Source organism: Drosophila ananassae, chromosome XL (assembly GCF_017639315.1).
Source record: "Drosophila ananassae strain 14024-0371.13 chromosome XL, ASM1763931v2, whole genome shotgun sequence".
NCBI lineage: Eukaryota > Metazoa > Arthropoda > Insecta > Diptera > Drosophilidae > Drosophila > Drosophila ananassae.
In genome coordinates, this window is record NC_057931.1 from 406,500 (window position 1) to 432,487 (window position 25,988).

A 25,988-nucleotide genomic window follows, 5' to 3' on the forward strand; every position below is an offset into this window, starting at 1 on the left:
CCGTAATGACTTTAAAAGTAAAATTAATGAGGGTCGATAGTTGGCAGGAAACTTTTTCGGTTTTCGGCTTTCGGCTTTCGGGGGGCGGCAGCAGCATATGTGGCTGACAAGGTCCTTGCCAGGAGCCCCCTCTATACTATTTCGAATAACAGCTAACCGGGCCTCACCCTTTTTTCTTGCAGCGCGCTACCCTGGCCGAGAAGGAAGTGAACACCCTGAAGGAGCAGCTATCCACCGGCAACAGCGACACCCTCACCAGCAACAACAACAGCACCGACAACAGCGACACAGCAGCAGCAGCAGCAGCAGCAGCGGCGGCAGCAACAGTAGCAGGAGCCACTGCCACCATTAAGAGCGAGGAGGAACAGGCGGGAATCTTGGAGAGCCTGGAGCACATCACGCTGCAGCAGCAGCAGCAGCAGCAGCACCTCAACGGCGGCAGCCTGCTGGCGAACGCGGCGGCGAGCGCCAACACGCCGTCGCCCTCGCCGCCGTTGCTCACCGCCGAGCAGCAGCAGCAGTTGCAGAGCAGCCTGCAGCAGGGCGGCGGCTGCCTCAACCCGAAGCTCTTCTTCAGCCACGCCCAGCAGATGATGATGGAGGCGGCAGCGGCGGCGGCGGCAGCGGCAGCGGCCCTCCAGCAGCAGCAGGAGGAGTCCGACGTGGCGGCCGACCAGGCGGGGGCAGCGGCCTCCGAGGTGGCGGCAGCCACCAGCACCCTCAACCACACCAGCAGCAGCACAGCCCACGACCAGGACGAGGAGGAGGAGGGCGAGGACGCCGAGGAGGAGGAGGAGGAGGAGGCTGAGGACGAGGAGGAGGACGACAACGCCTCGATGCAGTCGAACGCCGACGACATGGAGCTGGACGGCCCGCAGGAGGCGGTCGCCGGGATGGCGGCCGAGGCCGAGGCGGGCGCCCCAAGAACTGAGCCAAGGACTGAGCGGGGTGAGGAGCAGCTGGGGGCGGACAAGGAGGCGGCGGAGGCAGGTCTGCTGGCCGTTAGCAATAATCACACGAGCGAGAGCAATAATAGTTGTAGTCGGAGGAGTGCGTGCCACGCCGGCGAGGGGCACGAGGAGCAGCAGCAGCAGCAGCAGCAGCAGCAGCAGCAGCAGCGGGTGGCAGGCAGTGGCGAGGACGAGGACGACTGCGCCAACAACAACACCAACTCCACCAGCAACAACAACAGCACCAGCAGCACCGCCACCACGCCCGGCAATGCCAATACAGCTACCACCAACAACAACAATAACAACAACAACAACAATACTAATAACAACAACAATAACAACAACAACAACAGTAGTGGCAACAGCGAGAAGCGCAAGAAGAAGAACAACAACAACAACAACGGCCAGCCAGCCGTCCTGTTGGCCGCCAAAGATAAAGAGGTGAGTCCTTGAATTATCCTTTGGGGGAGGAAGGGAATAAGAACATGTTGTAGGAGAGCGGGGGAGGGCGACCTGGGTCGCCCCTTTAAGACCGACTTTAAGTGACTTTTTAATTTAATAAACTGTAGCGAGCCAAGGTCCTGGCCAGTCCAGGCTCCGTCCGTCCCCAGGACACACAATTACCCGGCGCAATGAAATGTAAAACCGTTAAGATTAGACAAACGTCGCCGCCCACACTGGCATTCCGGGCCGGGGCTCCTTTTTCCGCCCGCACTTTTGGCCGCCGCGGGGAAGGACACTTTCGGGCCAAAGGATGCAGGCCGTGTGGGGGGAGGGGGGAAGCACCAAAGCAGGAAAAGGCAAGACCCAAGCTGGCGGAGGAATTCCGACCGCAGACGCCACCGACGACGCACGACTGACCGACCCACCAACCCACCGACCCAGGGAGAGGCGGAGAAGGCGCCCTGCCGCCCCCTGACCAGCACGCACAATTGAGGAAACACTTGCACAAACAAACAAACACCCCGCACTGTCCTTGTAATTTTTTGGCCAAACAGAGCGGCGAACAGAAAAAATGTTGCCCGAGTCGGCCAGGAGCCAGGAGCCAGCAGAAGCCAGATCCCAGAAGTCAGAAAACAAAAAACAAAAGTGGAAAATTTACAAGGCAAACAAATGAGCGGCGCAAAAAAACGCCACTTTTGACTTCTTCCCGGCGCGCCCAAGACAGAGCCGGCCCTGGGAGGATAAAAAGGAAGAACGGGCCGAAAAAAAAGCGGGCCAAGAAGGGGTCCCCCGCCGGGGATTCGAGCCTTTTTCGAACAACAGCAGTCAGGATTCAGAAGTCAGGCGGGATGGGGAAGGAAAAAAAAGTTAGAAGGAAACTTTTGCCGAAAAGGACACGGAACTGTGTGCGGTTGCGGGCCGGAGAGGTCTAAGGACACGAGTCCTGGCAGGGGGTGTAAAGTGATATCATTAAAATATTGACAAGACAATTTTTACGCCTACGAATTTGTTGAATGCCTTTGTTTACACGCGGGCAGGACGAAAAGGATGCGGTCCCCAGGGCCCTGGCTCGGCTGGCTTTTTAGGCGATTCTGGGCGGATTCTGGCAGCTCCTTGAAGGACTTCCAATCTGCCTAATGCAGCGCGAGGCGGGCGACTCCCTCCTCTCTGCCTCTTCACGCAGGACCTGGCTCGGCTTTGTGCCGATTTGAAGGAGGGCTCCTGCCGGAAGGATTGCAGCGCAGCGTCACTCGCAATCATTCGCCATTAAGTGCAGCGGCGGCTCCATTAGCAACCCCAAGGTGTCGCGGAAGCGCGGAGGTGGGAGGGTGGGTGGACTTCTTTAATGTCGCTCCACTCCGGCCCACTCCACTTGAGGCGCTTTCTTATTCGAAATCCATTAAAAGCTATTTCTGCCGCCCAGGCTCATTAGTTTGATTACTGGCGCCCTGCCCTGCCCTGCCCCCTGCTCCCTGCCCCCTGCCTCTGCCCCTCTGGGCCTCCCCCACCAGCTGTGATAAATGCACTCGCCTGACAACTAAATCACTTATGCCGCGGACTCGGACTCGGACTCGGATTTATCTGCTACACATGTTCATATTTATGCGACAATATTTTCGTTGTCCTCCGCGCCAGGAGGAGCCAGAGATGATCGACAGGCCTAGTGGGCGGTGGGAGGTGGCCGGGACGGGACGGGCAGTGCCCAAATGTGGCAGAGCTGAAATGATGTTAAATGGAATTGCAACAGTTGTTTGTTGTTAGAGCCGATCGGCCGAGCCGGGCCAGGGCACGCCAACTGTCTGCGTTTGTTTTGGCTATGGGGCGTGTGTTTATTTTTTCGCAGAAGTGCACTTTTATAGACAGAGTGCCCCCGAGTCTTGAGTCCCGAGACCCGAGACCCGAGACCCGAGACCCGAGACCCGGCAGCCTCCTCCTATCCGAAAATAACGCAAAAACACATAATCGAAAAGGAAAAATTAAACGCCTCTTGACAGCGCAAACAAACGAACAACAAATTAGCAAACAAAGCACAGAAGCAGATTCTGCTTCCGCTTCGATTTCGATTTCGTTAGTAATACTACATAGAAAATATATATATGTGTACATATGTATAGTTATGCCACTGACACGTTCAACAATTCCAATTCCGATAGTTGTTGCTGCGGCGCTTTTCGGATATTTTTTTATCACGCGGCAAACAAAAACAAGCAACACATGCGGAAAAAACCACAAATAACTAGCGAGCCAAATACAAGAAGTGTATTTATTAAAAAACAAACCCAACCGCATCTATCCGAGTGTTCTGTGTGCTGGTGCTGGTTGGGTTTATTTTTTATCTGGCCCCACAAAAAAGCGCTGCCACACGAGTGTATATGTGTGTGCAACACTCGTATTTATAGAATTTCTTTATCGGCATATTGCCACATATTTATTTTATGCGATATGCGACATGCGATACAGAAGAGCCACCGGCTGCGGCCAGATTAGTTGTTTATCCTAACACCAGGCCGGGCCGGGCTGGGCTGGGCTGGGCTGGGCTGGGCCGGGCCGGAAGCCACCTCCTGACCTCCGATAGGGCCTCCGGAGGTAGTTCGATTGGCGCTTATCACCGCCGCTTTGGAGGCGAATTGGCAGTTCTACTGGCACTGCCACTGTTTGTCCGGCCACCGACGTCAGAGGCAAAACCCGGACGGGGCCAGGGAGGCCAAATCCAAATATTTGGATACACGCTCCGGCCGAGACAATGGGCCGGGCCGGGGCGGAGTGGGTGTTATTTTTAAATGCAAATCGAGCGGGAAACCCATCTAGAGTCTAACGCACACGGGCTAAAATTAAACCCGCTCGGCGCTCGCCCGGAGGCGGCAAACAAGCACTCGGATTCGGATCGGATCGGATCGGATCGGATCGGATCGGATCAACTGTTCAAACAAGCCATCGATCCCAGATCCCCGAGCATGATTAGCATTATTGTCAGGTCGCCCTCGATCCGCGGTCGCTCTTCCGATTCCGATTCCGATTCAGATCTGATACTTTTCTAATCGAGGTGAAGGCGATGCTGGGACTGGGCATGGGACTGGGACTGGGAGCGTAATCTGCGTGGCACTCAATTATTTTTGATTGCTTGTTATTAATTTGGGGCTCGTTACGATTAGGCGAGCGGTAGCCTTCGAATCGATCTGCCACTTCAGTATGATCCATGCCAATCGAAGCAGAAGTCTGGTTCTCCGGGGCGAGCACTTGGAACATGGAACGGGTGAGTGCAGCCGAGGCGGGCCGGGTTCCCAAATGGGGCTCCCGAATCCGAATCCGAATCCGAATCCGAATCTGAGTCCAAGCCGGACTAGCTCCGAGTGCGCCGCACAATTGCAATTATTCAATTCAAATCAATCAGCCGGCCAGCCGGGCTGGACACACAAGTCCATAGATTACTGGAGACATTGAGCTTAGTTTAGCGAAGCCTGCACCGCTTCTGGCCGCCGCTTCTGGCCGCCGCTTCTGGGCAGCTTATCTGCCTTCTGTGTTTGTGTTTGCTCTCCTCCGATGTCGCAATGCTGATTAAAGTGAAAAACAGTCATTATCGTCCGGGCACTCGCACAGCCATATCCACACAGAACACCAGAACAGAGAACAGAGAACCCAGCCCACTCGGTCCGGGCCGAGCGGATCGGAGCGGAGCGGGCGATCGGCGATCCCCTCCCCTTTTCGGCTCTCGACCAATTGCGGATAAATTCAATTTATTTATCGCATATGGATTCCGATCGGCCGTCCCTATCTCTCCGTAGAGGCACAGAGGCGCACGGCGGCTATCTCCGTCGCACTCTGGCTGATTGCCGCTGTTCTGCCCGGTGTGGGTTCGACTCCCCCGTCCCCCTTCCCCCGTCCCCCATCCCTCGTACGAAATGGGTAATGTGTGATTTTGATTTTTTTAAATTGATTATTTCCTTATTTCGCTGCTCCGGCTTTGTTGCCCGGTTGCGTGAGCTAGTTCGGTTCAATTGGGACTTGTGGCACAGTTGCATCAGCCTCCAGAGGCGGTGGCGCGGTGGCGAGGTGGCGCGGTGGCGAGGCCCACCTGGCTGACAAATGGCGGACATGCGGCCGCCCCCCAATTGGGCGCCGAACTGCAGCTGCCAGATGAGAAATGAGAAATGAGAAATCGGACCAGTCCTGGCCACTCTTGTAGCCATCAATTCTTTCAATTACGGGCGGGGCCTGGGCGGAAATTAGCATTTCAATTAGCAGAAGACGATGGAGAGGCGTCTTTATTAATCTGCCATCAAATTGGGTCTCTCCGACACTCTGGACCAGAGTCTCCCACGGAAGAGCCAGCCGGAAGAGCAACTCGGCAATTAATTAACTCTGCATTTGAATCTATCGCTCGAATCTCGAATCTCGAAGATGCACGCTGCCCCCCAGCCCCAGTCCCAGTCCCATGGCCGAGTGCCGAGTGGCGATGTGCTGATGTCTTGCTTTTCGGATAACCTCGCCCGGGGCGCAGTACGTGTGACAGACCACCAGATATGATAGATGGCAGATGGTCGGGGCCGGAGCAGATTAGGGGGCGGGGTGGAGCAGATAAGGAGGGGGGGGCGGTGCAATTAACTAGACAATTGATTTCGAATGAAGCGCCATAAACGCGGAGCACTCCATTACGGGGCTCGGCCATCAAGGGCAGGACTCCGGCCCGCAATCGGACAATTAAAAAAAGGCCAGGACATAAAATCGTTCAATTTACCGCCAGAAGGGGATCATCCGGCGACTGCCCTGACTTTAATTAGTTCGCTCCGGTCCGGGTGCTAGTTACCAGTTACCCGCAACATCTTCCGGAGCTCTCGTCATCGAGGAATCTCCAACTCGACGCAAATTAAGCGTCGTCAAAATAATTGCCGGCCGCACAGTGGTGCGCCTCTTTGGGGCAAGCTGCTCCCAGGACCTCACAAGGGTTAAAAAACGGGCCACGGAGCTGGACCCACTGTACTACTGTCCCACTCGCGTCCAACCCCCTGGCCCGGATCAGGGCGGCAATTAAAATAAGCCGGCCATATCTGGCCGCATTTTTGCGACTTTTTCGGCCTCCGACTGGCCGCCACGACTGGCCGTGAAAGTGGCGCCACGCGGAGTCTTCCGGCGGAGTGGCGGAGGGGCGGAGGGGGAGGGGCGCCACTAATCGATGCACAGACACCGCAGCGAGGGCGAAATTCAATTAGGACTTGACGCTGATGCCCAAATCGAATTACAGGCCGTCAGAATGCTACCTTCCTTGAAGGACATTGCTCTGGCATTTGTTTGCTGCAAGCCTGGTGGCTGGTGGCAGTGGCAAGTAGCTGGGGCACCCCCCTTAGTAGCTTTGTGTATTGCAGTTGCAGACACCTGCCCCGATAGCCGGGAATATTCGGAAAACACAAAGCCCGAAAGCCAGAGAGCCAGAATGCCAGAATGCCAAAAAGCCAGAGCTTTTCATAATTCCGAGGTCCGGCCGCAAAAAGGACACTGCGAGCGGAAGGAAGTCGAAACCATTAGAAGCTGAACCCCGAAATCTGGAGGTGGTGCTCCCCCTCCCATGTCCTTTTTTCGGCTCATATTTTTATATTTTTGACAAAAAAGGAGCAGAAGGGAGCGGAATGCCAACTCACAAAAGGCAAGGCTCGCAAAACAATGACAGACCAGGATGCAGGATCATCAGGCAGGACTCGTCCTTACGACTGTTTGCTCGAGAGATGTTGATTGGCATGCAAAGGGGTAAGGGGGGCATGTCCTTCATGCGGGCAAAAAGGGAATCAGGAACAGGACGAGGATGAGGACGAGGACGAGGACCAGGACGAGGTCCTGGAGATGAGCAGTGCTCCGCGCTCATAAATTATTGTCTAGACTATGATTTTAACGTTTTTTGATTATGAAAGCCCTCGAAACAGAGAGTCCTTCTTCTTCCACCACTTCTCCCCACTCCCCGCCCTCCCTTCGAGCCAAATATATAAAATAAAATTCGCTGGCATATCCTTTTTGCCCTCCAGCCGCCAGCCCCCAGCTTGGTCCGTTTTTTGTCCTTTTTGCGTGTGTGCAGATATCATATCAATAAGCAAAAGGATTAGACATGTGACTGGGCGGCGGTCCTGGCCCCCTGTCCTCTCCTGTCCTGCCGCCCTGCCTCCCTCCGGGCCAAGGACCTGCCGGTTTTGGGTCGCCGTCGAGTGCTTATCGACAAAAAATAAAAATATCGCCCAGCCCGGCAAGTGGAAACAACATTTTATTTCCATTTTTTGGCATTATATGAATAAAAGTCAAGTTCACGTGCCACGGGGAGGGGCGGGGGGCTAGGGGGGTGCTGCCACTTTGGGGGGCAGGGCTGCCAGCCAGACAATTATTAAGCAAAAGTTTAACGAATTAGAAACAAGGGGGTGGGGGGCGAGTTTGATTAAAAATATACACCGGCATGTGTGTGCGAAGGGGGGAGGGGGGCGCGACTGCCACTGGAGGGGGCAAGAGCAAGAGCAAGAGCTAGAGCGCTCTGAGGGGGGGCAGGGGCACTTGGCAACAGAAATCCTGGCCTTCAAAGCCTTTAATTTCCTTTCAGAAGTCCTGGCTCCCAGAAGTCCTTCCCCCTTCCTCCCTCCCTTCCCCCCCTTGAAGTAGACAATAAAATCGAAACATAAATCGAAAATTGTAGAATTCGAATGAGAGAGTGGGGGGCGCTGTCTTGGCGAGGATGCGGGGGTGGTCCTGGGAATTGTAAAGCTGTCAAATTTTAATTACAAAACTTTATAATCCAAAAAATACAAGAAAGGGTGGGGATGGGGGTGGGGGCGGGGGAGCGCACAAGACACGGGAGTTGCGTGCCCCGGGGGGGGAGGGACGCCACCCAACCACCCAAACCACCCAACCCACCCCGGTGGGGCAGATGCCTTCGAATCAATTCAATAACTCCTCCGCTGGTGTGCGTGTGTGCGTGAATGACTGACTGACTGACTGACTGACTGTGTGAATGAGTGGCAGCAGCCCCCACCAGCCCCCCTCCAGAGTGCTTGATTTATGTTTCTGATTCCGAATCCGAATTTGAATTTGAATTTGAATTGTTCCAGCTGGCGGGGAGGGGAGGGGAGTGGGTGGGAGCCCCCTAAGAGGCCCCCCCGCCAATTGAGGAATAATGCAAAAATTCCCGCCAAATTACCTGCCATTTGAGGTCTTTAAGTTGCCAGAGCCAGTGGCTGGGAACTGAGAGTTCAATTGAACTCTCGCCAGAGCACCCACCCAGCACCCACCCATCACCCAGCACCCAGTAGCTAGTAAGCTAGTATCTGGGAGTCTGGAAGCCTGCTCGGGAGATCGGCTCCTCATCCACATGTGACCTCTTTCGGGGTCTTTGTTTCTGCCTCCTCACTTTTTCTTATTTCTTATTTCTTATTTTTTATTACTTTCCATTTTTGCTCTGTTGCTGCAGCAGTCTTTGTTATCTTTTGTTGCAAATTGCCGACTTGGGCATTGCCACTTCCAGTTGCAACGCGGCGCAGGAACAGACCAGAAACAAGAGAACCTTGGCGTGAAAGCTCTGGGGTGCACTTGGCAGACTTTAGAGCCCCCCGCTCTCGGCAATCCTTCGCTTCAAGCCAACACTTGAAACAATCAAAAATCAATGACAGGCTGCGGGGCCGGGCCACCCCTGTTTCTCTCAGTGAACTCTCTCGGGGAGAAGGCGGAAAAAAACGCCAGAAAGCAGTTGACGACATTGAGACGCAGCCTAGCAGCCTAGCAGCCTAGCAGCCTTCCTCATTTGTCTTTTGGCTTTTTGGAAATTAACAACAGAGCCGAGCCGAGTCAACCCCCGGCTACAGCCCCACCTCCCCAGGAGGCAGCTTCTGGCAAAAGTTACCCCTTTTTTATACTCCAGCTATCTCTATCCATCACTGCCCCCCTCCCACATCGCCCACCGATCCCAGCCAGCAGTCATATATATATTTTAAAATTTTTATGCCCGAATGAGTTTTAATTCCTTTGACGGCTCCTGCCTTTGCCATTGGCAGCTGACGGCCTGGAAGTCGTCTAAACAAAAAAAGGATGTGCTGGCAAGTGTGTTAGTGTGTGTGTGTGTTGTGCCAGTGTGTGTCTTTGATTGCTTATTGTTAATTTGTATTTGTAGATTGTGCGATGCTGCTGCCGCTCGCTGATTAAACCCTTTTTTTGCACCACCCCCACTTGCACCACCCATCCCCCTCTGAGAGCCCCCGGGCGCGTATGGAGTGCGTATACACAGCCAGGACACACACACCCACACAGGACCTGTGGGGTAGGACACAGACTGAAAGACAGACTGAGAGACAGACAGACAGACGCATAACCTTAATTCCTTTTGGCATTTTGTGCTTCCTTCGTCTTTTGCCTTCGAGTGTTTGTTATTGTTGTGTTCCAGATACCCTCCCCCTGCATGCTCCTCCCCTAACCCTCCCCTCCCCCTCCTTTCAGTCAGCAAGGATACATGTGCGTGTATCGACTGCTTTGTCAATTGTTATGCAAAGGATACTTGCTGGGAGGGGGCCACTTTCGACTGCTTGGCAATTTTGTTAATTACAAATCGCTTGCCTCTCGCTCGCTGCTAATGTCCTGCCACCCACATCCCCCCACATCCTCCCCCCTCTGAAGGATGTCCAGCCAACCTTTTGTCCGCCCGTCCGAGAAAAATGTAAATTTTCATAATTTCACAGTCAATACAGGGCCTGGCAGGGACTTCTATGCAAAATATTTGTTATAGTTTGTTTGATTGCCGCCAGAGACCCAGCTCCCCCTCTCCCCGTGGCAGCCTCATCAACCACAGAGTGTTGCAGAAACTTTCCGGCGGGGCTCAAGGGTTGAAAGTGATTTCTGCCGTCTGGCTCTGGCTCTGGCTCTGACTCTGGCTTCTGCTCGAAATCCGAAAAGTTGATTTATCGTTTTAATATTTCTTTCGTTCGTCGAATCGGAATGGCAGCTCCAGGACCTTCGTCCTTGTTGCTGCTCCTGCTGTTGATTTGCATACTGCCACTAGCTAGTTCTGGCTCTGGCTCTGGCTCTGATTTATTAATTGGGCTTCGGAGGGCTTTAAAGAGATCCTTTGTGGCAGCGATCTAGGCCAGATCTCAGTCTCCTTCGCAAGCAAGGACATGTGCGGGACCAGGAGCAAGTACAGTTGCCACGCGTGAGACTACCTACTCCCCGTGTGGCAGGGACATCCTTGCGAGAGCTTCCTCCCCAGAGCGCCTTCTGCTAATTACGTTTGTTTAAGAAAGCTGAAAAATTCGTACGCCGAAGCGGGGCTGGGGGTGGGGGTGGGGGTGGTGTGTGTCTGCCGCCAAGAAGCAGTTGGCAATTAGAAGCCACCCCTTGCGGCAGCCACCCCTCCCCTCCCCTCCGCTCCGCTCCTCGCAATTTTTATGCAATTAATTTGAGTCGTTTGTCGTCTTGTCATGTCTCTGTCGCTGCGCGGGGGTGGCAGCCCCACCCCACCCCTCCTATCCTGTATGCTAATGAAAAATCGAACACGCACGGCAACCCTTGCCGCCCCAGACCTCCGCCGCCCCCTCTTCGGCAGCTCCACGCATGTCCTGCATGTCCTTTGATTGATAATAGAATTAACCGGCTGCTTTGCATTTTTCGGCATGCCGCACACGCATGCCGCTGATGCCTTTTTAATGCCAATTACTACCTGCCCCAGCCCCAGCCCCAGCCCCTGCCACTCCCCCTTGTTTACTGCCAATAATCACCGGCTGCAGGGCCATCCCTGCCACAAATATTGATAAAATAGAGGCCGGGGCGGTGTTCCCATGCTGATGGAATTATTGTTTATTGTTTATGCTCATGTTCGACACAAATCACGCAATGGCACGCAACTCGGCGCTGGAGCTCCTTATTTGCATATGGGCCGATGTCCTGGTATCCTTCATCAGGGGGTAAGGGGGGTGGTGGCCTGCTTCTCCTATAATTTAATCAACCAAACAACTAGTCCCCGCCAGGTATCGATCAGGAGGACTGAATGCCTTCCGAATGCCTCACTCTCCGTTAGATGCTTCAATTAAAAACCGCGCCATAAAATTAATTTTAATCACATAATGAGGAATACACACACACACACTCCCCCCGTGGGAGGGGCGGGGGCGGGGCACGCCCACCTGGCTGTCATTAAAAAATTTCGCTGCATGCCACACGGCGCAGCCGAAAACTTTATCTTGTCAACTTTCGGCGAACAAGATTTCGGTCGCCGGGGCAGGAAAGGGGGGTCTCCGAGGGCAGACTCCACACGGAAGGGCGGGGCGGGGGGAGTGGCAGACACACACACGCACACGCCCTCTGGAGGCACACACACACACTCACGTGCGACGCACTTAAGAAAAATTCCCTTGTCAAATTTGCCAATTATCATATTTTCATCAAAAAAACAAAGTTCCAAACAAAGCCTGCCAGTGGGAGGTGGCAGGGGGGATGTGGCAAGGGGAGCTCTACCTGGCGGTTGAGAGGCTGCCCCCTCTACCATCCCATCCCCCGCCCATCACCCCGCCCATCACCCCGCCCCGCCGGCATCAGTCGCTGGCAATCAGCGACGAGCGACATTGACGTCGTTGTTAATTTTATTAAAAATTATTTTATAACTTCGGCAACTTTTCCGGCACACACACTGCCTCTCACACACTCCCCCCCTCTCCACCACACACACACACACATGTGAGATATGCTAAGGTGGATGTTCCCCCAGGCAGGATACAGAAAGGATACCTTGAGGTACAAAGAATCGATGAGGTTAGATGAGGCAGCTTGGGAGGACTTCCTTCAAACTCTTTCCGGAAAGAGTTCAGAGTTCAGATTTGAAAACTAACCACAACCCACCCTCCCCCTCTCGTTGCAGATTAAGGCCCTGCTGGACGAACTGCAGCGCCTGCGGGCCCTCGAGCAGACCCACCTCGTGCAGATCCAGCGCCTCGAAGGACACCTGGAGGTGAAGCGCCAGCACATCATCCGCCTGGAGGCCCGCCTCGACAAGCACCAGATCAACGAGGCGCTCGCCGAGGCCACCGCCCTGGCGGCTGCCACCAACAACAACAACAACAACAACATTAGCCAGAGCAGCGACAACAACAACAAGCTGCCCCTCGAAGCCCCAGAGCTGGCCGAGGCCGCCGCCGCCGCCTGCGCCTCCGCCGTCGTCGAGGACGAGGAGGAGGAGGAGGAGCGCGACCAGGCCATGCTGGTGGACGGCGAGGAGCAGGAGGACAACGACGAGAAGGAGGAGAAGGAGGAGGAGGAGCTGGAGGAGGCCGAGGAGGCCCCAGTCCTCCCAGCCACCAACGAAGGCAACGAGCTCAAAATCAAAAAGGAACAGCAGTAAGTAGAGTCCTTCGGAGATCCTGGAACTAGTACTAATCCTTATGTCGCCATCCTGTGTCCTTGCAGCAGTCCGCTGGATCTGAACGTGCTCAGTCCTCAGTCGACGATCGCCGCCGCCGCCGCGGCCGCCGCAGCCGCCGCCTGCGCGAACGACCCCAACAAGTTCCAGGCCCTGCTCATGGAGCGGACCAAGGCCCTGGCCGCCGAGGCGCTGAAGAACGGCAGCGGGGACGCCGCCAATGAAGGTGAGTCTTCCGCGCCCCCCCTCTCTAGATACTCCTGCCCGACGGGAACTGCACTTCCGGCTGCTCCTACCCTCCTGGCCCTTCTGGCCCTTACCGCCAGGGGGCTTTGATTCGAAACCGACTGGTGCCATAAACCGCTTTATGGCCCATCGGAGCGCTTATCGCTCCCCCAAGGAGACGGCGCCAGCTCTGATTTTATGGCAAGGGCCGGGGAAGAGTCCACATCAGAGTGCAGTTCCCTCCGCAGACCCCCATCCTCCTCCTGCCCCTCCCCCTGGGAGATTCGAAGCTCAAACAAGACAATATTTGTTGCTCTTGCTTGCCTCACTGTTGCCGTTGTTGTTGTTATTATCGTTATCGTTATCGTTGTTGTTATCACAGTTATCGTTGTAATTAGCATGTTTATCGATAACAGAAACCACAGAAACAGAAACAGAAACAGAATCAGAAAACAGAATACAGAATACAGAAAATGAAAAAGAAACAATAAGAAACAAGCACACACTCCTGGGACTCTTTGTTTTTTTGCGCCGATTGGCAATTGGCGATTAATCGATTGAGAATTGAAGATCGATAAAGAAATTGAAGGGCAAACAGCAAAGAGCCAGCCAGCAGACCCAGTTTTTGATTCATTTTGGCGTTTTGTTCCTTGGACGTGGCCGTTGGCCCTCGATCCTTGGCGCTAGATCCTGGCAACGGAACCAACGAATAGAACCACTTGTTTGTTGTCATCCGCAGAGACGAGTCCGCCGGCCCAGGCACTGCCCAGCACTGCCCAGGAACCGGAGCTGGCCAAGCTGGCCAAGCAGGAGCTGGCCGACGACCAGGAGCCCCCCACGGCCGCCGGCTACTGGCGACGCGGCTTCGAGGCGGACTCGGCCGGGAGCAAGTCCGGGAGCAAAACGCCCACCGCCCTCTACCAGAGCTTGGCGGCGATCGAGCAGGGCAGGCTGCTGCCGCCGCCCCCGCCCCCGCCTCCGCTGCCACCCAGCCAGCACTTTGGCCCTCCGGCTGCCACGCCTCTTTATCCCCCGCCACAACAACAACAGCAACAACAACAACAGCAGCAGCAACAGCAACAGCAACAGCAACAGCAACATGGACCCTCGTCCACCGCCTTGCTGAGCCAACTGGTTAACTCGACATTTTCCAACTCCACCCCCTCTTCTTCCTCCACCCGCCTAGATGGAAGCCTCTCGCAGCCGCAGCCCCCGCACCACCACCCGCAGCACCCACAGCACCCGCACTCGGCCGCCAGCCAGCCGAACCCCGCGGAGAACCACCACCACCACCTGCACCTGCTCCACCCCTCGGCCGCCGCGGCGCACCACCTGCAGCAGGCGCAGCAGCACCACCATCACCACCACCACCAGGACGGCAGCTCCAGCTCGAGCGCCACCAGCACCCCGGCCAGCAACGGCGCCAAGGCGGCCCAGATGCTCCAGGACCCGGAGTCGGCCGCCGCCACCGCCACCGCCAACGGACTGGCCGCCGCCGCCATGGCCGCCCACGCCCAGCACGCCCTCGGCCCGGCCGGGTTCCTGCCGGGCCTCTCGCCGGCCTTCCAGTTCGCCGCCGCCGCCGCTGCCGGGCAGGACGCCCGCGGACACTACCGGTTCGCCGACGCGGAGCTGCAGCTGCCCCCGGGCGCCTCGATGGCCGGCCGGCTGGGCGAGTCCCTCATCCCCAAGGGCGACCCCATGGAGGCCAAGCTGCAGGAGATGCTGCGCTACAACATGGACAAGTACGCCAACCAGGCCCTGGACACCCTCCACATCTCGCGCCGCGTCCGCGAGCTCCTCTCCGTGCACAACATCGGCCAGCGGCTCTTCGCCAAGTACATCCTGGGCCTCTCGCAGGGCACCGTCTCGGAGCTGCTCAGCAAGCCCAAGCCCTGGGACAAGCTCACCGAGAAGGGCCGGGACAGCTACCGGAAGATGCACGCCTGGGCCTGCGACGACAACGCCGTCATGCTGCTCAAGTCGCTGATTCCCAAGAAAGGTGAGTGGATTAGCTTTTGCATTTCTTCCCAGTGGGTTCCAGGGATCCAGGGAGGGCTTATCCTGTTCCCTGGTCGGACAGCTGCAGGCTGATGGAAAAACGGGCTTAAGCCGTCCTGCCGGAGCTTAGCGGCCGTCCTGCCTCCTGGCGGCTCTGCCACCGTGATTTGTCGGTTCATTGAACTCCTCCGGGCGCCCCTCGCTCGGTTGGCCGCCGGCCAGAACCCGAAGTTGTGAAATTTTAATTATTTTTGATTTCTGCGTGTAATCAGCGTGCCAACGCGGCGACACTCGCGCCGCCTGCCAGTGGGGGTGGGGCGGGAGGGGCAGGTGGAGAGGCCACTCGGCTGTCGCCACAAATTGCGGCGCGTTCGCACATTGGGCGTGAAAATGAAGAGGAATGCGTGTCGCTTGGTGGCCCCGCAGATCGGCGGGATCTGGGCCTCTGGCCTGAGGGCAGGAGGTCCTATCAGGACCTATCAGGACCTAACAGGACCTATGAGGTCCTTGCCGTTGTTGTCTGTTGTCTTGGTTTCCCGGCGGGTCGGGTTCCGTATTGATTCCTCATCAATTAGGCATGGTCGGGAAAGTTTCTGGCCGTCATCCGAGGGGGCGTATGGGGGGAGGGGGTGGAAATATGTCAATGCAGAAGTATGTTTAAAGTGGCGGGGCACGCACCCACCCCTTCCCCTCCTGCGTGTGTGTGTTTGTGTGTGGCTCTAAGTGCATGCAAATGTTGACAATTAATTTATGACGATTACTCATGGCAGCTAAACTAACTCTGGCTGGGACTGCGACTGTTTATAGAGGGCCCTGGAGGGGGAGGAGGGGTGGCTAGGGGGGTGACAGGGGCGGGTCGAGTGCAACAGGGGTCACCGAGCCAGCTCACCCCACCACCCACTTCCACCTGCTAATTATACGCAAATAGCGGCTTGGAAGGACTTGTAGCCGAAAAAGAGAAAGGACTTCCAGCCTCCCTTCGCCACAGCCCCCCCCCCTCCTGGCTGCCACGCCCCTGCCAACTCCGCTTCAAACAATACTTTGAAGTCATTGTGGCAAAAGTTAACCCAGGACGCGCGTCAATGAGTTCTGAATTGTAATTGTTTAGAGCGCGTTATGAAAAACAGCAGGGTCGGGGCTGGGACTGGGGCTGGGACTGGGGCTGCCGCGACAACTGCTCTGCGAGAGGCTTGAAACAGAGTCCGACAGGGGGGGAGGGCAGGGAAATCAGGGGCAGAAACAACACTGCCCAGGGGCAGGGGCGTGGCGCGATCCCCTCGCCGGGCAGGGCATCGGCGCTTTGTGGCATCAGCGAGTGCGATTTGTAATTATCTAGCCGTCAGGAATCGAGTGCGAGTGGAGGCGAGTGGCAGGACGCGATTGGGGCGCCCCCTCGAGGCGACGGCTACGCCACTGCCAGCTGCAACTGCCTCCAACGAGGCATGCAACGTTGACGTGCCGCGCGTTTGAAGTCGTCTTTGTGGCCGGCCCGGAAGGGTGGCCCGTCCAGGACGGAGCTCGACGCAAAACTTTTTGCGTTTTCGGCTTGTATTTATTTTGCAACATTTAGCGGCAATTGTTGCACATTAAGCGGGGGCTGGATCGATCGGGAGGGCGCTCCGGCTTTAACCCGATTGGTTCTCATCACCCCGGAGGAGATCCTTTGCCACAAAAAGCGGAAGGCGGAAGGGGGAAGGAGGAAGGAGGAGTGAAGTGTCAATTGAAACTCTGCGCTCAAAGCCTCAAACTGAAACTGCAACTGCTTCTGCCACAAAAAAATGAGTTTACGGGGCGTATACGTAACGACAGAGGCCATGAGGAGTGCCAAGGGGAGGGGGTAGGGGGAGTGGCGAGTGGCAATGGGGAGGGGCTGAAACGGAGCCATTATAGCGGCTAATAATACTAGCATATTAACACATAATTCTCGGCAGACACCAGCTATTTGCTCTTAGCCAGGCCAGCGAGTGCCGGCGGCTAAGAATAGCAGCCAGAGGCCCCCTCTGCCAGCAGGGGGGTGGAGTGGGGCAGCGGGGGTGGCCAACGGTCGGTGGTGGAGGGGGGTGGCAGAACAAAAGCATTCCAAACGCCAGAAGAGGCGGCCAGAAGACAACCAGAGGCTGCCTGGCTGGCTGCCGCGCATTTATTTGTGGCCGCTTCACAAATTATTTGTCACAAGCCATAAAGCGGGCTGGGAGTGTGAGTGGAGGGCACTGGGAGAAAAGGCGAGTGAGAAGCGGATTAAAAGGGTATAGCTTTTAGGGCCTGGCAGGGAGAGCTGGGGCAGAGTCTCAGTTCTGCAGTCTCAGTTCTGTCTACTAAAGAACCATAAAGTCCGGAAGGAGAACTGCAGTTTCTACATGGTATCATAGTATCATATGAGAATGTGCCACACTGCCCACCCCTTTCTCTCAGTGCACCAGTGCCCTGACTAAGTGACCAACGGGGCGTATCAATTCCTTCGCCTGTCGGCCCCTCTCGATTGTATTTCATTTTATTTGACTTTATTTATATTTTCATTTAAATTTCTATTTGAATTTGAATTTGAATTTGAATTTGGATTTGGATGTGAGGCTTCGTGTGTGCCGCTGCGTCAGGTTGAGGCCCATTGAGTGGCACCTCGCGTAAGTGCGGCGGCTGATTGCGGTGGAGGCCAGGAGGAGGAGGAGGAGGAGCGGGAGCGGGTGCGTGGGCGGGACAACAATACGCATAAATTAGCGTAAGCTGGCCAGCAATTTTCATAAATCTGGCTATCCGGCCAGCCTGTTCCATTCCGAATTCCTTTGATATCTTCTGTGATGAGCCAAATGAGGCAACCAGCCCGAAGAGTAATGGCCCCGATCAGGGAGTGCTAATAATTTGATGGGGACTTGGCCTGGCCAGGAGGAGAGAGGAGGGAGGGGCGACAAGGCCGGGCATTAAAAAACAGAAAGCCAAATAAATAAAATATAATATCAAATGGGGAAAGGCAGTAAAAGCCGGAGCAGACACCAGCAGTTGCTGGTGGAAACTTTTAAGCCCTCCACAGCCCCCCTCCTTCCTCCTCCTCCCGCCACAAATTAATGTTGCACATGTCGTCGCGGCGCGGAGCTATTCGTGTTTGTGCCTCTTTCTCTTTAAGCTCTTTGTTTTTGTTTTTGATTTTTATTTTTGATTTTTATTCTTTATTTTGCATATAAGGCGGCTAATTACTTTGTAATGAACTTTGACAACAGCGGCGCGGGGGGATCGGTCGGGAGGGGGGCAGCCGAATCATGACGAAAACAAATTAAAATGCAAGACAAAGTTGCCGCATGCCCCCGCCACCTGCCCCTGCCCCTGCCCCTGCCCCTGCCCTTGCCTCACTCCCATATTTTCTGCTTAATTGCAAGACAAACAATGGAGCTCCTGGCTCCTGACCCCCACCCCGGATCAGTGACTCCTCTCCCGATAACAGGTGACTCCGCAGTGCAGGACTACCAGCCGGTAGCCACCCCCCGGTAGCGGTAGCAACCCTGTCGAAGTCCTTCAAGCCTCCTCGCTCCGTTTGCGCCCAGCTCAGCCAGAAGAAGCGCCCCTCCCCTTCGCCCCTTCATGGGGAGGGGCGGGAGCTGTCTTGCGCCCTCCTTCTAATTGACACTCCTGACTGGCATTTTAATTGCGAATTTTTCTTGCAATTAATGCGAATAGCGAATAGCGTGCGTGTGCCAATCTGCCACCCCCATGTGTGTGGTGGCGCGGAGTGCTGCCCCGCCCTCGTCTCTGCTGCCCCGCCAGGATATTATATTATTGTATTAGAATAAAAAAGGATCCCCTCTTCCGGTCTGGTCCTCCGGTCCGCCGGTCCCCCGATCCGCCGGCAAACACTCATCAGCCAAATGGACAAGTACTATATGTAGTATCTGCTAGACGGGCACGATAGCTCAGCCTCCTACCTCAGCCCGCCCCCGCCCAGCCAGATGGCCGCCCAAATCCCTTTGAATGACAATTTGGTCAACATGTTCCTCTCTAATAAATTACAAAACAAAAACGCCGTCCGGGAACAGACAACGGAAAAAATAATGCAAATCGCAGACAAAAAGCGGCCACCGGCGGGGATACTCCACGGGGATGGAGTGTGAGTCTGCAATATTTATATATTTTTGGATATATTCTAAAGAGCTGGCCATAAAGGGCAGCCCAGGGAGCGGGATGAGGGAACAGGGACTCCACTTACCTGGAAATGAAATTAAAAACTTGCCGAATAAGAGAGCCAGTGGCAGAGCCAGGACTTAAAGCGGCCCCAACCCTTCTGGCCACAATCGGCCACTAAGACCGCCTAAGCTGTCTGTGTCTCTGGCCAGTGGATCGTCCTGCCACCGCTCGGGGGACGTGGCTCGGGGCCGGGGCTGGGGCTGGGGCGCTCCAGGTGTCATCGATGTCATCTTCGACTTTATAACACAAAAACACTTTGTAATCCCCAAATGAAGCGACGACAAGGAGTCCTCCGCATAAAAACACAAAATCATTTTTCCAATTTTCATGCCCCGGCCACAAGGACTCTCCTGTGTGTCGGATGTTGTGTGCGGCGGGGATCTATTGTAGTTGGCCACTTTATCGCCTTTATCCTCCGACCATCCTAGCCGGCTATTTTTCCAAATCTCTCGCTTCAATGGCCCCACGTCCTGGCCATCCTGGCCACCTAGCCTGGATATCCTGGCTAGCCCTGCCGTGGAGTGGCAGGACATTTGCCATTCATGTGTTGATTTCCGTTTCCGCTTGCGCTCCTGCGACTCTTGCAGTTTTATTTTGAGGCCAAGTGTTTGCTCCTTTGGGGCATCGATTATGCTCGGCAATTGTAAAGCGATTTTCAGTTATTTCATTTCGGAGTGGACCGCTCCACTCCACTCCACTCTGCGGCAGGGCAGGGCAGGGCTGATTGATGTTTTTGCTGTGGCAGCCACAAAAACATGCCGCAGGACATCAGTGGTGGCCGCAGTCCGCAGTCTGGGTGTCCTGGAAGGGGGGTGGGTGGCCTGGTGGCCTGGTGGCCAGCCCGAACCACTTGTGTGATTATTTCGCAATTTACCACTCGATTCTCTTTCAGCGCTCTGTGTCGCGCAGCGAAAAGCCAAAAAGCAGACTTCAATTCAATTTCTGGCAAACAATTTTCAGTTTTTTCGCCCCCAGTTGCCCCCCTTCAGCCCCCCCTCCTCAGCGTTCTTTGCATTTTTTGCGGCTCTCTCAATTGCAATTGAATTCATTCATTTATTCATCCCGTTCGCTCCGTCCTGCCGGCAGGACCTCCTCTCGCTTCGATGAGCATTCCGGCGCGTGCCAAATTAGCGCACAGCCCGTGGCTTTGGCATCGAACAACTATTCCGGGCCGGACGTGGGGGCTCCGGAGGATGATCCTGCAGGGACACGGAGTCTATACCCTAATTTCCGGTCGCAGGTGCCGCGATTTCGCGAATTCCCTATTCCCGCGCGTAGTTTTCAACACTTTTCACTGTTTCACAACACTTTTCCGCACTTTTATCACTGAAAACGCACTTTTTAACGATTTTAAAAACACAATTTCAAAGCTCGATCGTAGCGGCGATACGATAGTGGTGGGAGAAGCACGATTAGTAGTTATCGATCAACCGATATCGATAAAAGGTCCTTGCCGATAACAGTGTTGGGAAACTGGTTTTTATTTTCGAAATTGGCGGTTGAACGATATTCGAATATCGTAAAGAATCGGGGATCCACAAGCTTCATTATTAAATCGCAGGAATCTTTTTCAGGGAATAGGAACTGGGTGGGAGCGAGTCCTTGCAAAACAGCCATTCAATTGCCGGACCTGATGAACACACATATATTAATTAGGCGCCCCCACTGGCTGCCTGGAAATTTCTGTCAGTGGAGCAGGTTGGGGCGCGGGAGGAGGAATGGGGGCTTCGGCGTCCAGAGGACACTTGGCGGGCCGCCTTTTGAACTGCCACGCACTGAGCGGCTTTATGGCCGCAAATTCGCTTTGGCTTTTTGAACGCTTTATGGCTTAATTGGTTTTGGCCTGGTCTGGTTTCGGTTTCGGTTTGGGTCTGGGTTGGGGTTTCGGCTTCGGGGACTCATCGGAGCCACCTCCACCGGCCTCCACCATAAAGTTTACAGCATTTAATGGGCTTTACGATCAGCCAGCTCCTAATCTGCCCTTTGTGTTCCCCACTTAATCATCCCGCTTTCTTGTTCCAGACTCTGGCCTTCCCCAGTACGCCGGCCGAGGACCCGGCGGCGGAGGCGACGACTCCATGTCCGAGGACCGCATCGCCCACATCCTGAGCGAGGCCTCCTCGCTGATGAAGCAGTCCAGTGCCGCCCAGCAGCAGCGGGATCACGGCCGCGAGGACTCCCACAGCAACGAGGACAGCAAGTCGCCACTCCAGAGCTGCACCTCGCCCTTCTTCAAGGTGGAGCAACAGCTCAAGCAGCAGCACCTCACTCCGGATCAGGCCCAGCAACAGCGGGAGCGTGAGCGCGAAAGGGAGCGCGAGCGGGAGCAGCAGCAGCGGCTGCGGCATGAGGATCTCGCCCAGGACAAGATGGCCCGGCTCTACCAGGAGCTCATTGCCCGCACTCCCCGTGAGACGGGTTTCCCCAGGTTCGTAGTCCTCCATTTTCCCAGTAGTAGCTTCTCCAGTAATGGATGACAGCGAAGTACTGCCTCCTTCATCCTTCCACTCCTTCTAATCCCTGGATTTCTTTGTCACCCTCAGCTTCCTGCTGTCGCCCTTCTTCGGAGGAGCAGCCGGCATGCCAGGAGCAGCCGCCAACGCCTTCCCCGCCGCCATGGCCGCCGACGAGAACATGCGGCACGCCTTCGAGCGGGAGATCGCCAAGCTGCAGCAGGCGCAGCAGCAGCAGGCCCAGCAGCAGCAGCAGCAGTTCCCCAACTTCTCCAGCCTGATGGCCCTGCAGCAGCAGGTGCTCAACGGCGCCCAGGATCTCTCCCTGGCCGCCAAGGACATCAAGCTGAACGGCCAGCGCTCCTCGCTGGAGCACAGTGCCGGCAGCAGCAGCTGCTCCAAGGACGGCGAGAGGGAGGACAACTACGCCGCGTCCCTACACGGCCTCAAGTCGGAAGGAGGCGGCACTCCTGCTCCTCCCTCTGCAGGACAGCCGCCCTTGGCGTCCTCTGGTGGACCAGGTGCAAGTGGAGCCTCCGGTGGTGCCGGCAGTAACTCGGCAGCCCCTAGCCCTCTGAGCAACTCCATCCTGCCACCGGCGATGAGCAGCCAGGGCGAGGAATTTGCCGCCACAGCGAGCCCTCTCCAGAGGATGGCCTCGATCACCAACTCCCTGATCACCCAGCCCCCGGTGACGCCCCACCACAGCACGCCCCAGCGGCCGACCAAGGCGGTCCTGCCGCCGATCACCCAGCAGCAGTTCGACATGTTCAACAACCTCAACACGGAGGACATCGTGCGCCGGGTGAAGGAGGCCCTCTCCCAGTACTCGATATCCCAGCGACTCTTCGGCGAGTCCGTGCTGGGCCTCTCGCAGGGATCCGTCTCGGACCTGCTGGCCCGGCCCAAGCCCTGGCACATGCTGACCCAGAAGGGGCGCGAGCCCTTCATCCGCATGAAGATGTTCCTGGAGGACGAGAACGCAGTGCACAAGCTGGTGGCCAGCCAGTACAAGATCGCGCCCGAGAAGCTGATGCGCACCGGCAGCTACAGCGGAAGCCCCCAGATGCCGCAGGGCTTCGCCTCCAAGATGCAGGCCGCCTCGCTGCCCATGCAGAAGATGATGAACGAGCTGAAGCTGAAGCCGGAGGGCCAGCAGCACCTCATGCAGCAGATGCAGGCCGCAGCCATGTCGGCGGCCATGCAGCAGCAGGCGGCGGTGGCCCAGCAGCAGCAGGTGGCGGTCGCGGCCGCTGCCCAGCAGCAACAGCAGCAGCAGCTCCAGCACCAGCACCTCCAGCAGCAGCACCTGCAGCAGCAGGCGGCGGTAGCGGCGGCAGCTGTGGCCGGCCAGCACCCCCACCACACAGCGGCGGCGGCGCTGCACCACCAGAGCATGCTCCTGACCTCGCCAGGCCTACCACCCCAGCACGCCATCAGCCTGCCGCCCGGCGGCGGCAATGCCAGCGCCGGATCTGGCTCCGGAGTAGCTCCCGGGGGAGCTCCCAACGCCAACAACGCCAGCCCTGCCGGCGGCGGTAGCGCCGAGAAGAAGCCCATGCTGATGCCCGTCCATGGTGCGAACACCATGCGAAGCCTCCACCAGCACATGTCGCCCACCGTCTACGAAATGGCCGCCCTCACCCAGGACCTGGACACCCACGACATCACCACCAAGATCAAGGAGGCCCTGCTGGCCAACAACATCGGCCAGAAGATCTTCGGCGAGGCGGTCCTCGGACTCTCCCAGGGCTCCGTCTCGGAGCTGCTGAGCAAGCCGAAGCCCTGGCACATGCTCTCGATCAAGGGCCGGGAGCCCTTCATCCGGATGCAGCTCTGGCTGAGCGACGCCAACAACGTGGAGCGGCTGCAGCTGCTGAAGAACGAGCGGCGGGAGGCCTCCAAGCGGAGGAGGAGCACCGGACCGAACCAGCAGGACAACAGCAGCGACACCTCCAGCAACGACACCAACGACTTCTACACCAGCAGTCCCGGGCCCGGCTCCGTGGGCAGCGGCGTGGGTGGAGCCCCGCCCAGCAAGAAACAGCGCGTCCTCTTCTCCGAGGAGCAGAAGGAGGCCCTCCGCCTGGCCTTCGCACTCGACCCGTACCCCAACGTGGGCACCATCGAGTTCCTGGCCAACGAGCTCGGCCTGGCCACCCGGACGATCACCAACTGGTTCCACAACCACCGCATGCGCTTGAAGCAGCAGGTGCCGCACGGCCAGCCCGGCCAGGACAACCCCATCCCGAGCCGCGAGAGCACCAGTGCCACGCCCTTCGATCCCGTCCAGTTCCGCATCCTGCTGCAGCAGCGCCTCGTCGAGCTGCACAAGGAGCGCATGGGTCTGAGCGGCGCCCCGATCCCCTATCCGCCGTACTTCGCCGCCGCCGCCCTTCTGGGCCGCAGCCTGGGGATTCCCGGAGCGGCGGCAGCTGCCGGAGCAGCGGCTGCAGCAGCGGCAGTGGGTGCCGCCGGCTCCGGCGGAGCCGATGAGCTGCAGGCCCTCAACCAGGCCTTCAAGGAGCAGATGAGCGGCCTGGACCTCTCCATGCCCAGCCTGAAGCGCGAGCGCAGCGCCGACTACCAGGACGACATGGAGCACAACCTGAGTGACAACGAGAGCCTGGAGGGCTCCGGCGGCCAGGACGGAGATCTGGACAAGACCGGGGGCACCACCGACTACGAGAAGGTCCTCCACAAGTCCGCCCTCGCCTCGGCAGCGGCCTACATGTCGAATGTGGTAAGAAGCTCCCGCCGCAAGCCGGCGGCGCCCCAGTGGGTGAATCCCGCTGGAGCCGGAGGTCCTGCCGCCAATCCCGTGGTGGCCGCCGCCGTGGCAGCAGCCGCAGCAGCAGCAGCGGCCGCCGAGGGCGAGCGGATCATCAACGGCGTGTGCGTGATGCAGCCCTCGGAGTACGGAGTGCGGGGCGAGGATAACGAGGGCAAGGGCGGCGAAGACTCCTCCATGGGAGGCGGCGACGCCGAGCTGGAGATCGACCAGCGCTTCATGGAGCCGGAGGTGAGCATCAAGCAGGAGGAGGACGACGAGGAGGAGGAGGAGCCAGTCCAGGCGCACCCACTCCTGGAGGGCGCCGGGGAGGAGGCCGCCGAGCAGAAGCTCAAGGTCGTCAACGAGGAGAAGCTGCGCATGGTGCGGGTGCGTCGGCTCAGCAGCAACGCCGAGGAGTCCGCCGTGGGAGACTCCGCCAGCGGCGCCTCCAACCCCGCCGCCTGCTCGCCGCCAGCCGGAAACGGCAGCGGGGCCGGAGTGGGAGCCGGAGCCGGCGCTGGCTGGTCCTATTAGGAGTGGAGCCGCAGCCGCAGCAGCAGCCGCCGAAGAGCGAACAGTGCAATGAGCGTTTACTTGTGATTAAGTTTGATTGATCGGAACACCCACACACCCACACCACACCACACACCACCCACACACGTATATATATATAGATCTAAAGAATAATAGCACCTAGGACCTTAGGAAAGTCTACATATTTTTTTTTTTTTTTTTGCATTTGTCTTAAGGACTAAGGATTAAGGATAAAGGACTAAGGATAATCCGGTTAGGATTAGAGCGAGAGTTGTAATAGTTATAGCTAAAAGTTTAGAGACGCTATGCGAAAACCCAGAGAAAGAGAAAAAGTATTAGAGAAAGCTGGAGGAGAAGAGGGAGAAAGTGAGAAGAGAGTGGAGAGAAGAGAGAAGAGAGTGGAGAGTGGAGAGTGGAGAGAAGAGGAGATGAACCCTGACTTGCCGAAGAACTTTAACCAAAACGAGGTCGAAATCCAGAGCGAAGAAGATCCGATCTTGCAAAGATTTGTTCGATTTGTTTCTACTTGAAGACTGTAAGCAAAGGCGGTACACGTAATTCTACGCTAAACACATTTTTTTTTTTACCACTATTATTATTATTATTATTATTATTATTGCTATTGTACTGTGTAGAGGTAGCCATGTAAATAATTAAATAAATTCTGTAAATAGAGTTCTTGCGAGGCAGCACTTGCTTTCGATCTTCCTACGATATAACCCAAAAAAAAAAACAAAAACAAAAGCAAAAGCAAAAACAAAACAAATTCAAAATTAAGGATAACCATCAGCTACCGACTTGTTTAACTATCTTTTGATCTCAAGAAAAAACAAAAACAAAAACACGAAAATTAATACGAAAAAACTTTAAATAAAAAACTAAAAGCTGAATAAGGAGAGTGGAATGGAGAAAGGAGAAAGGAGAAAGAAGGAAAGGAGGAAGTAAAAAGTAAAAGATAGTTAAAGGAGAGAGTTGAGGAGCTGCGAGGAGCAGAGTTGTTTTCCCCACATTCTGGTTTTTATTTCCGGTTTTCCGACGACGGGGGAGAATGCGGAAGGAAAGCGAAGCAAAAA

General features: G+C 56.3%; 1 protein-coding gene across 4 annotated transcripts in view; it reads left to right on the top strand.

Annotated features, from left to right (window-relative positions):
- Nucleotides 1-25,988, top strand: part of LOC6503839 (homeobox protein cut) — a 60,008-nt gene extending 34,020 nt beyond the window's left edge. For 3 of the 4 annotated variants that reach the window (XM_032452614.2, XM_032452615.2, XM_032452616.2), the window contains 6 exons: nucleotides 183-1,394; nucleotides 12,262-12,737; nucleotides 12,807-12,985; nucleotides 14,171-14,986; nucleotides 21,178-21,583; nucleotides 21,699-25,988. In XM_032452614.2, the coding sequence (XP_032308505.1) occupies nucleotides 183-1,394; nucleotides 12,262-12,737; nucleotides 12,807-12,985; nucleotides 14,171-14,986; nucleotides 21,178-21,583; nucleotides 21,699-24,915 (6,306 nt within the window). In that variant the 3' untranslated portion in view covers nucleotides 24,916-25,988. Of the gene's footprint in view, nucleotides 1-182; nucleotides 1,395-4,582; nucleotides 4,651-12,261; nucleotides 12,738-12,806; nucleotides 12,986-14,170; nucleotides 14,987-21,177; nucleotides 21,584-21,698 lie in introns of those variants that run through there. The other variant, XM_032452617.2, reaches the window with a different exon arrangement.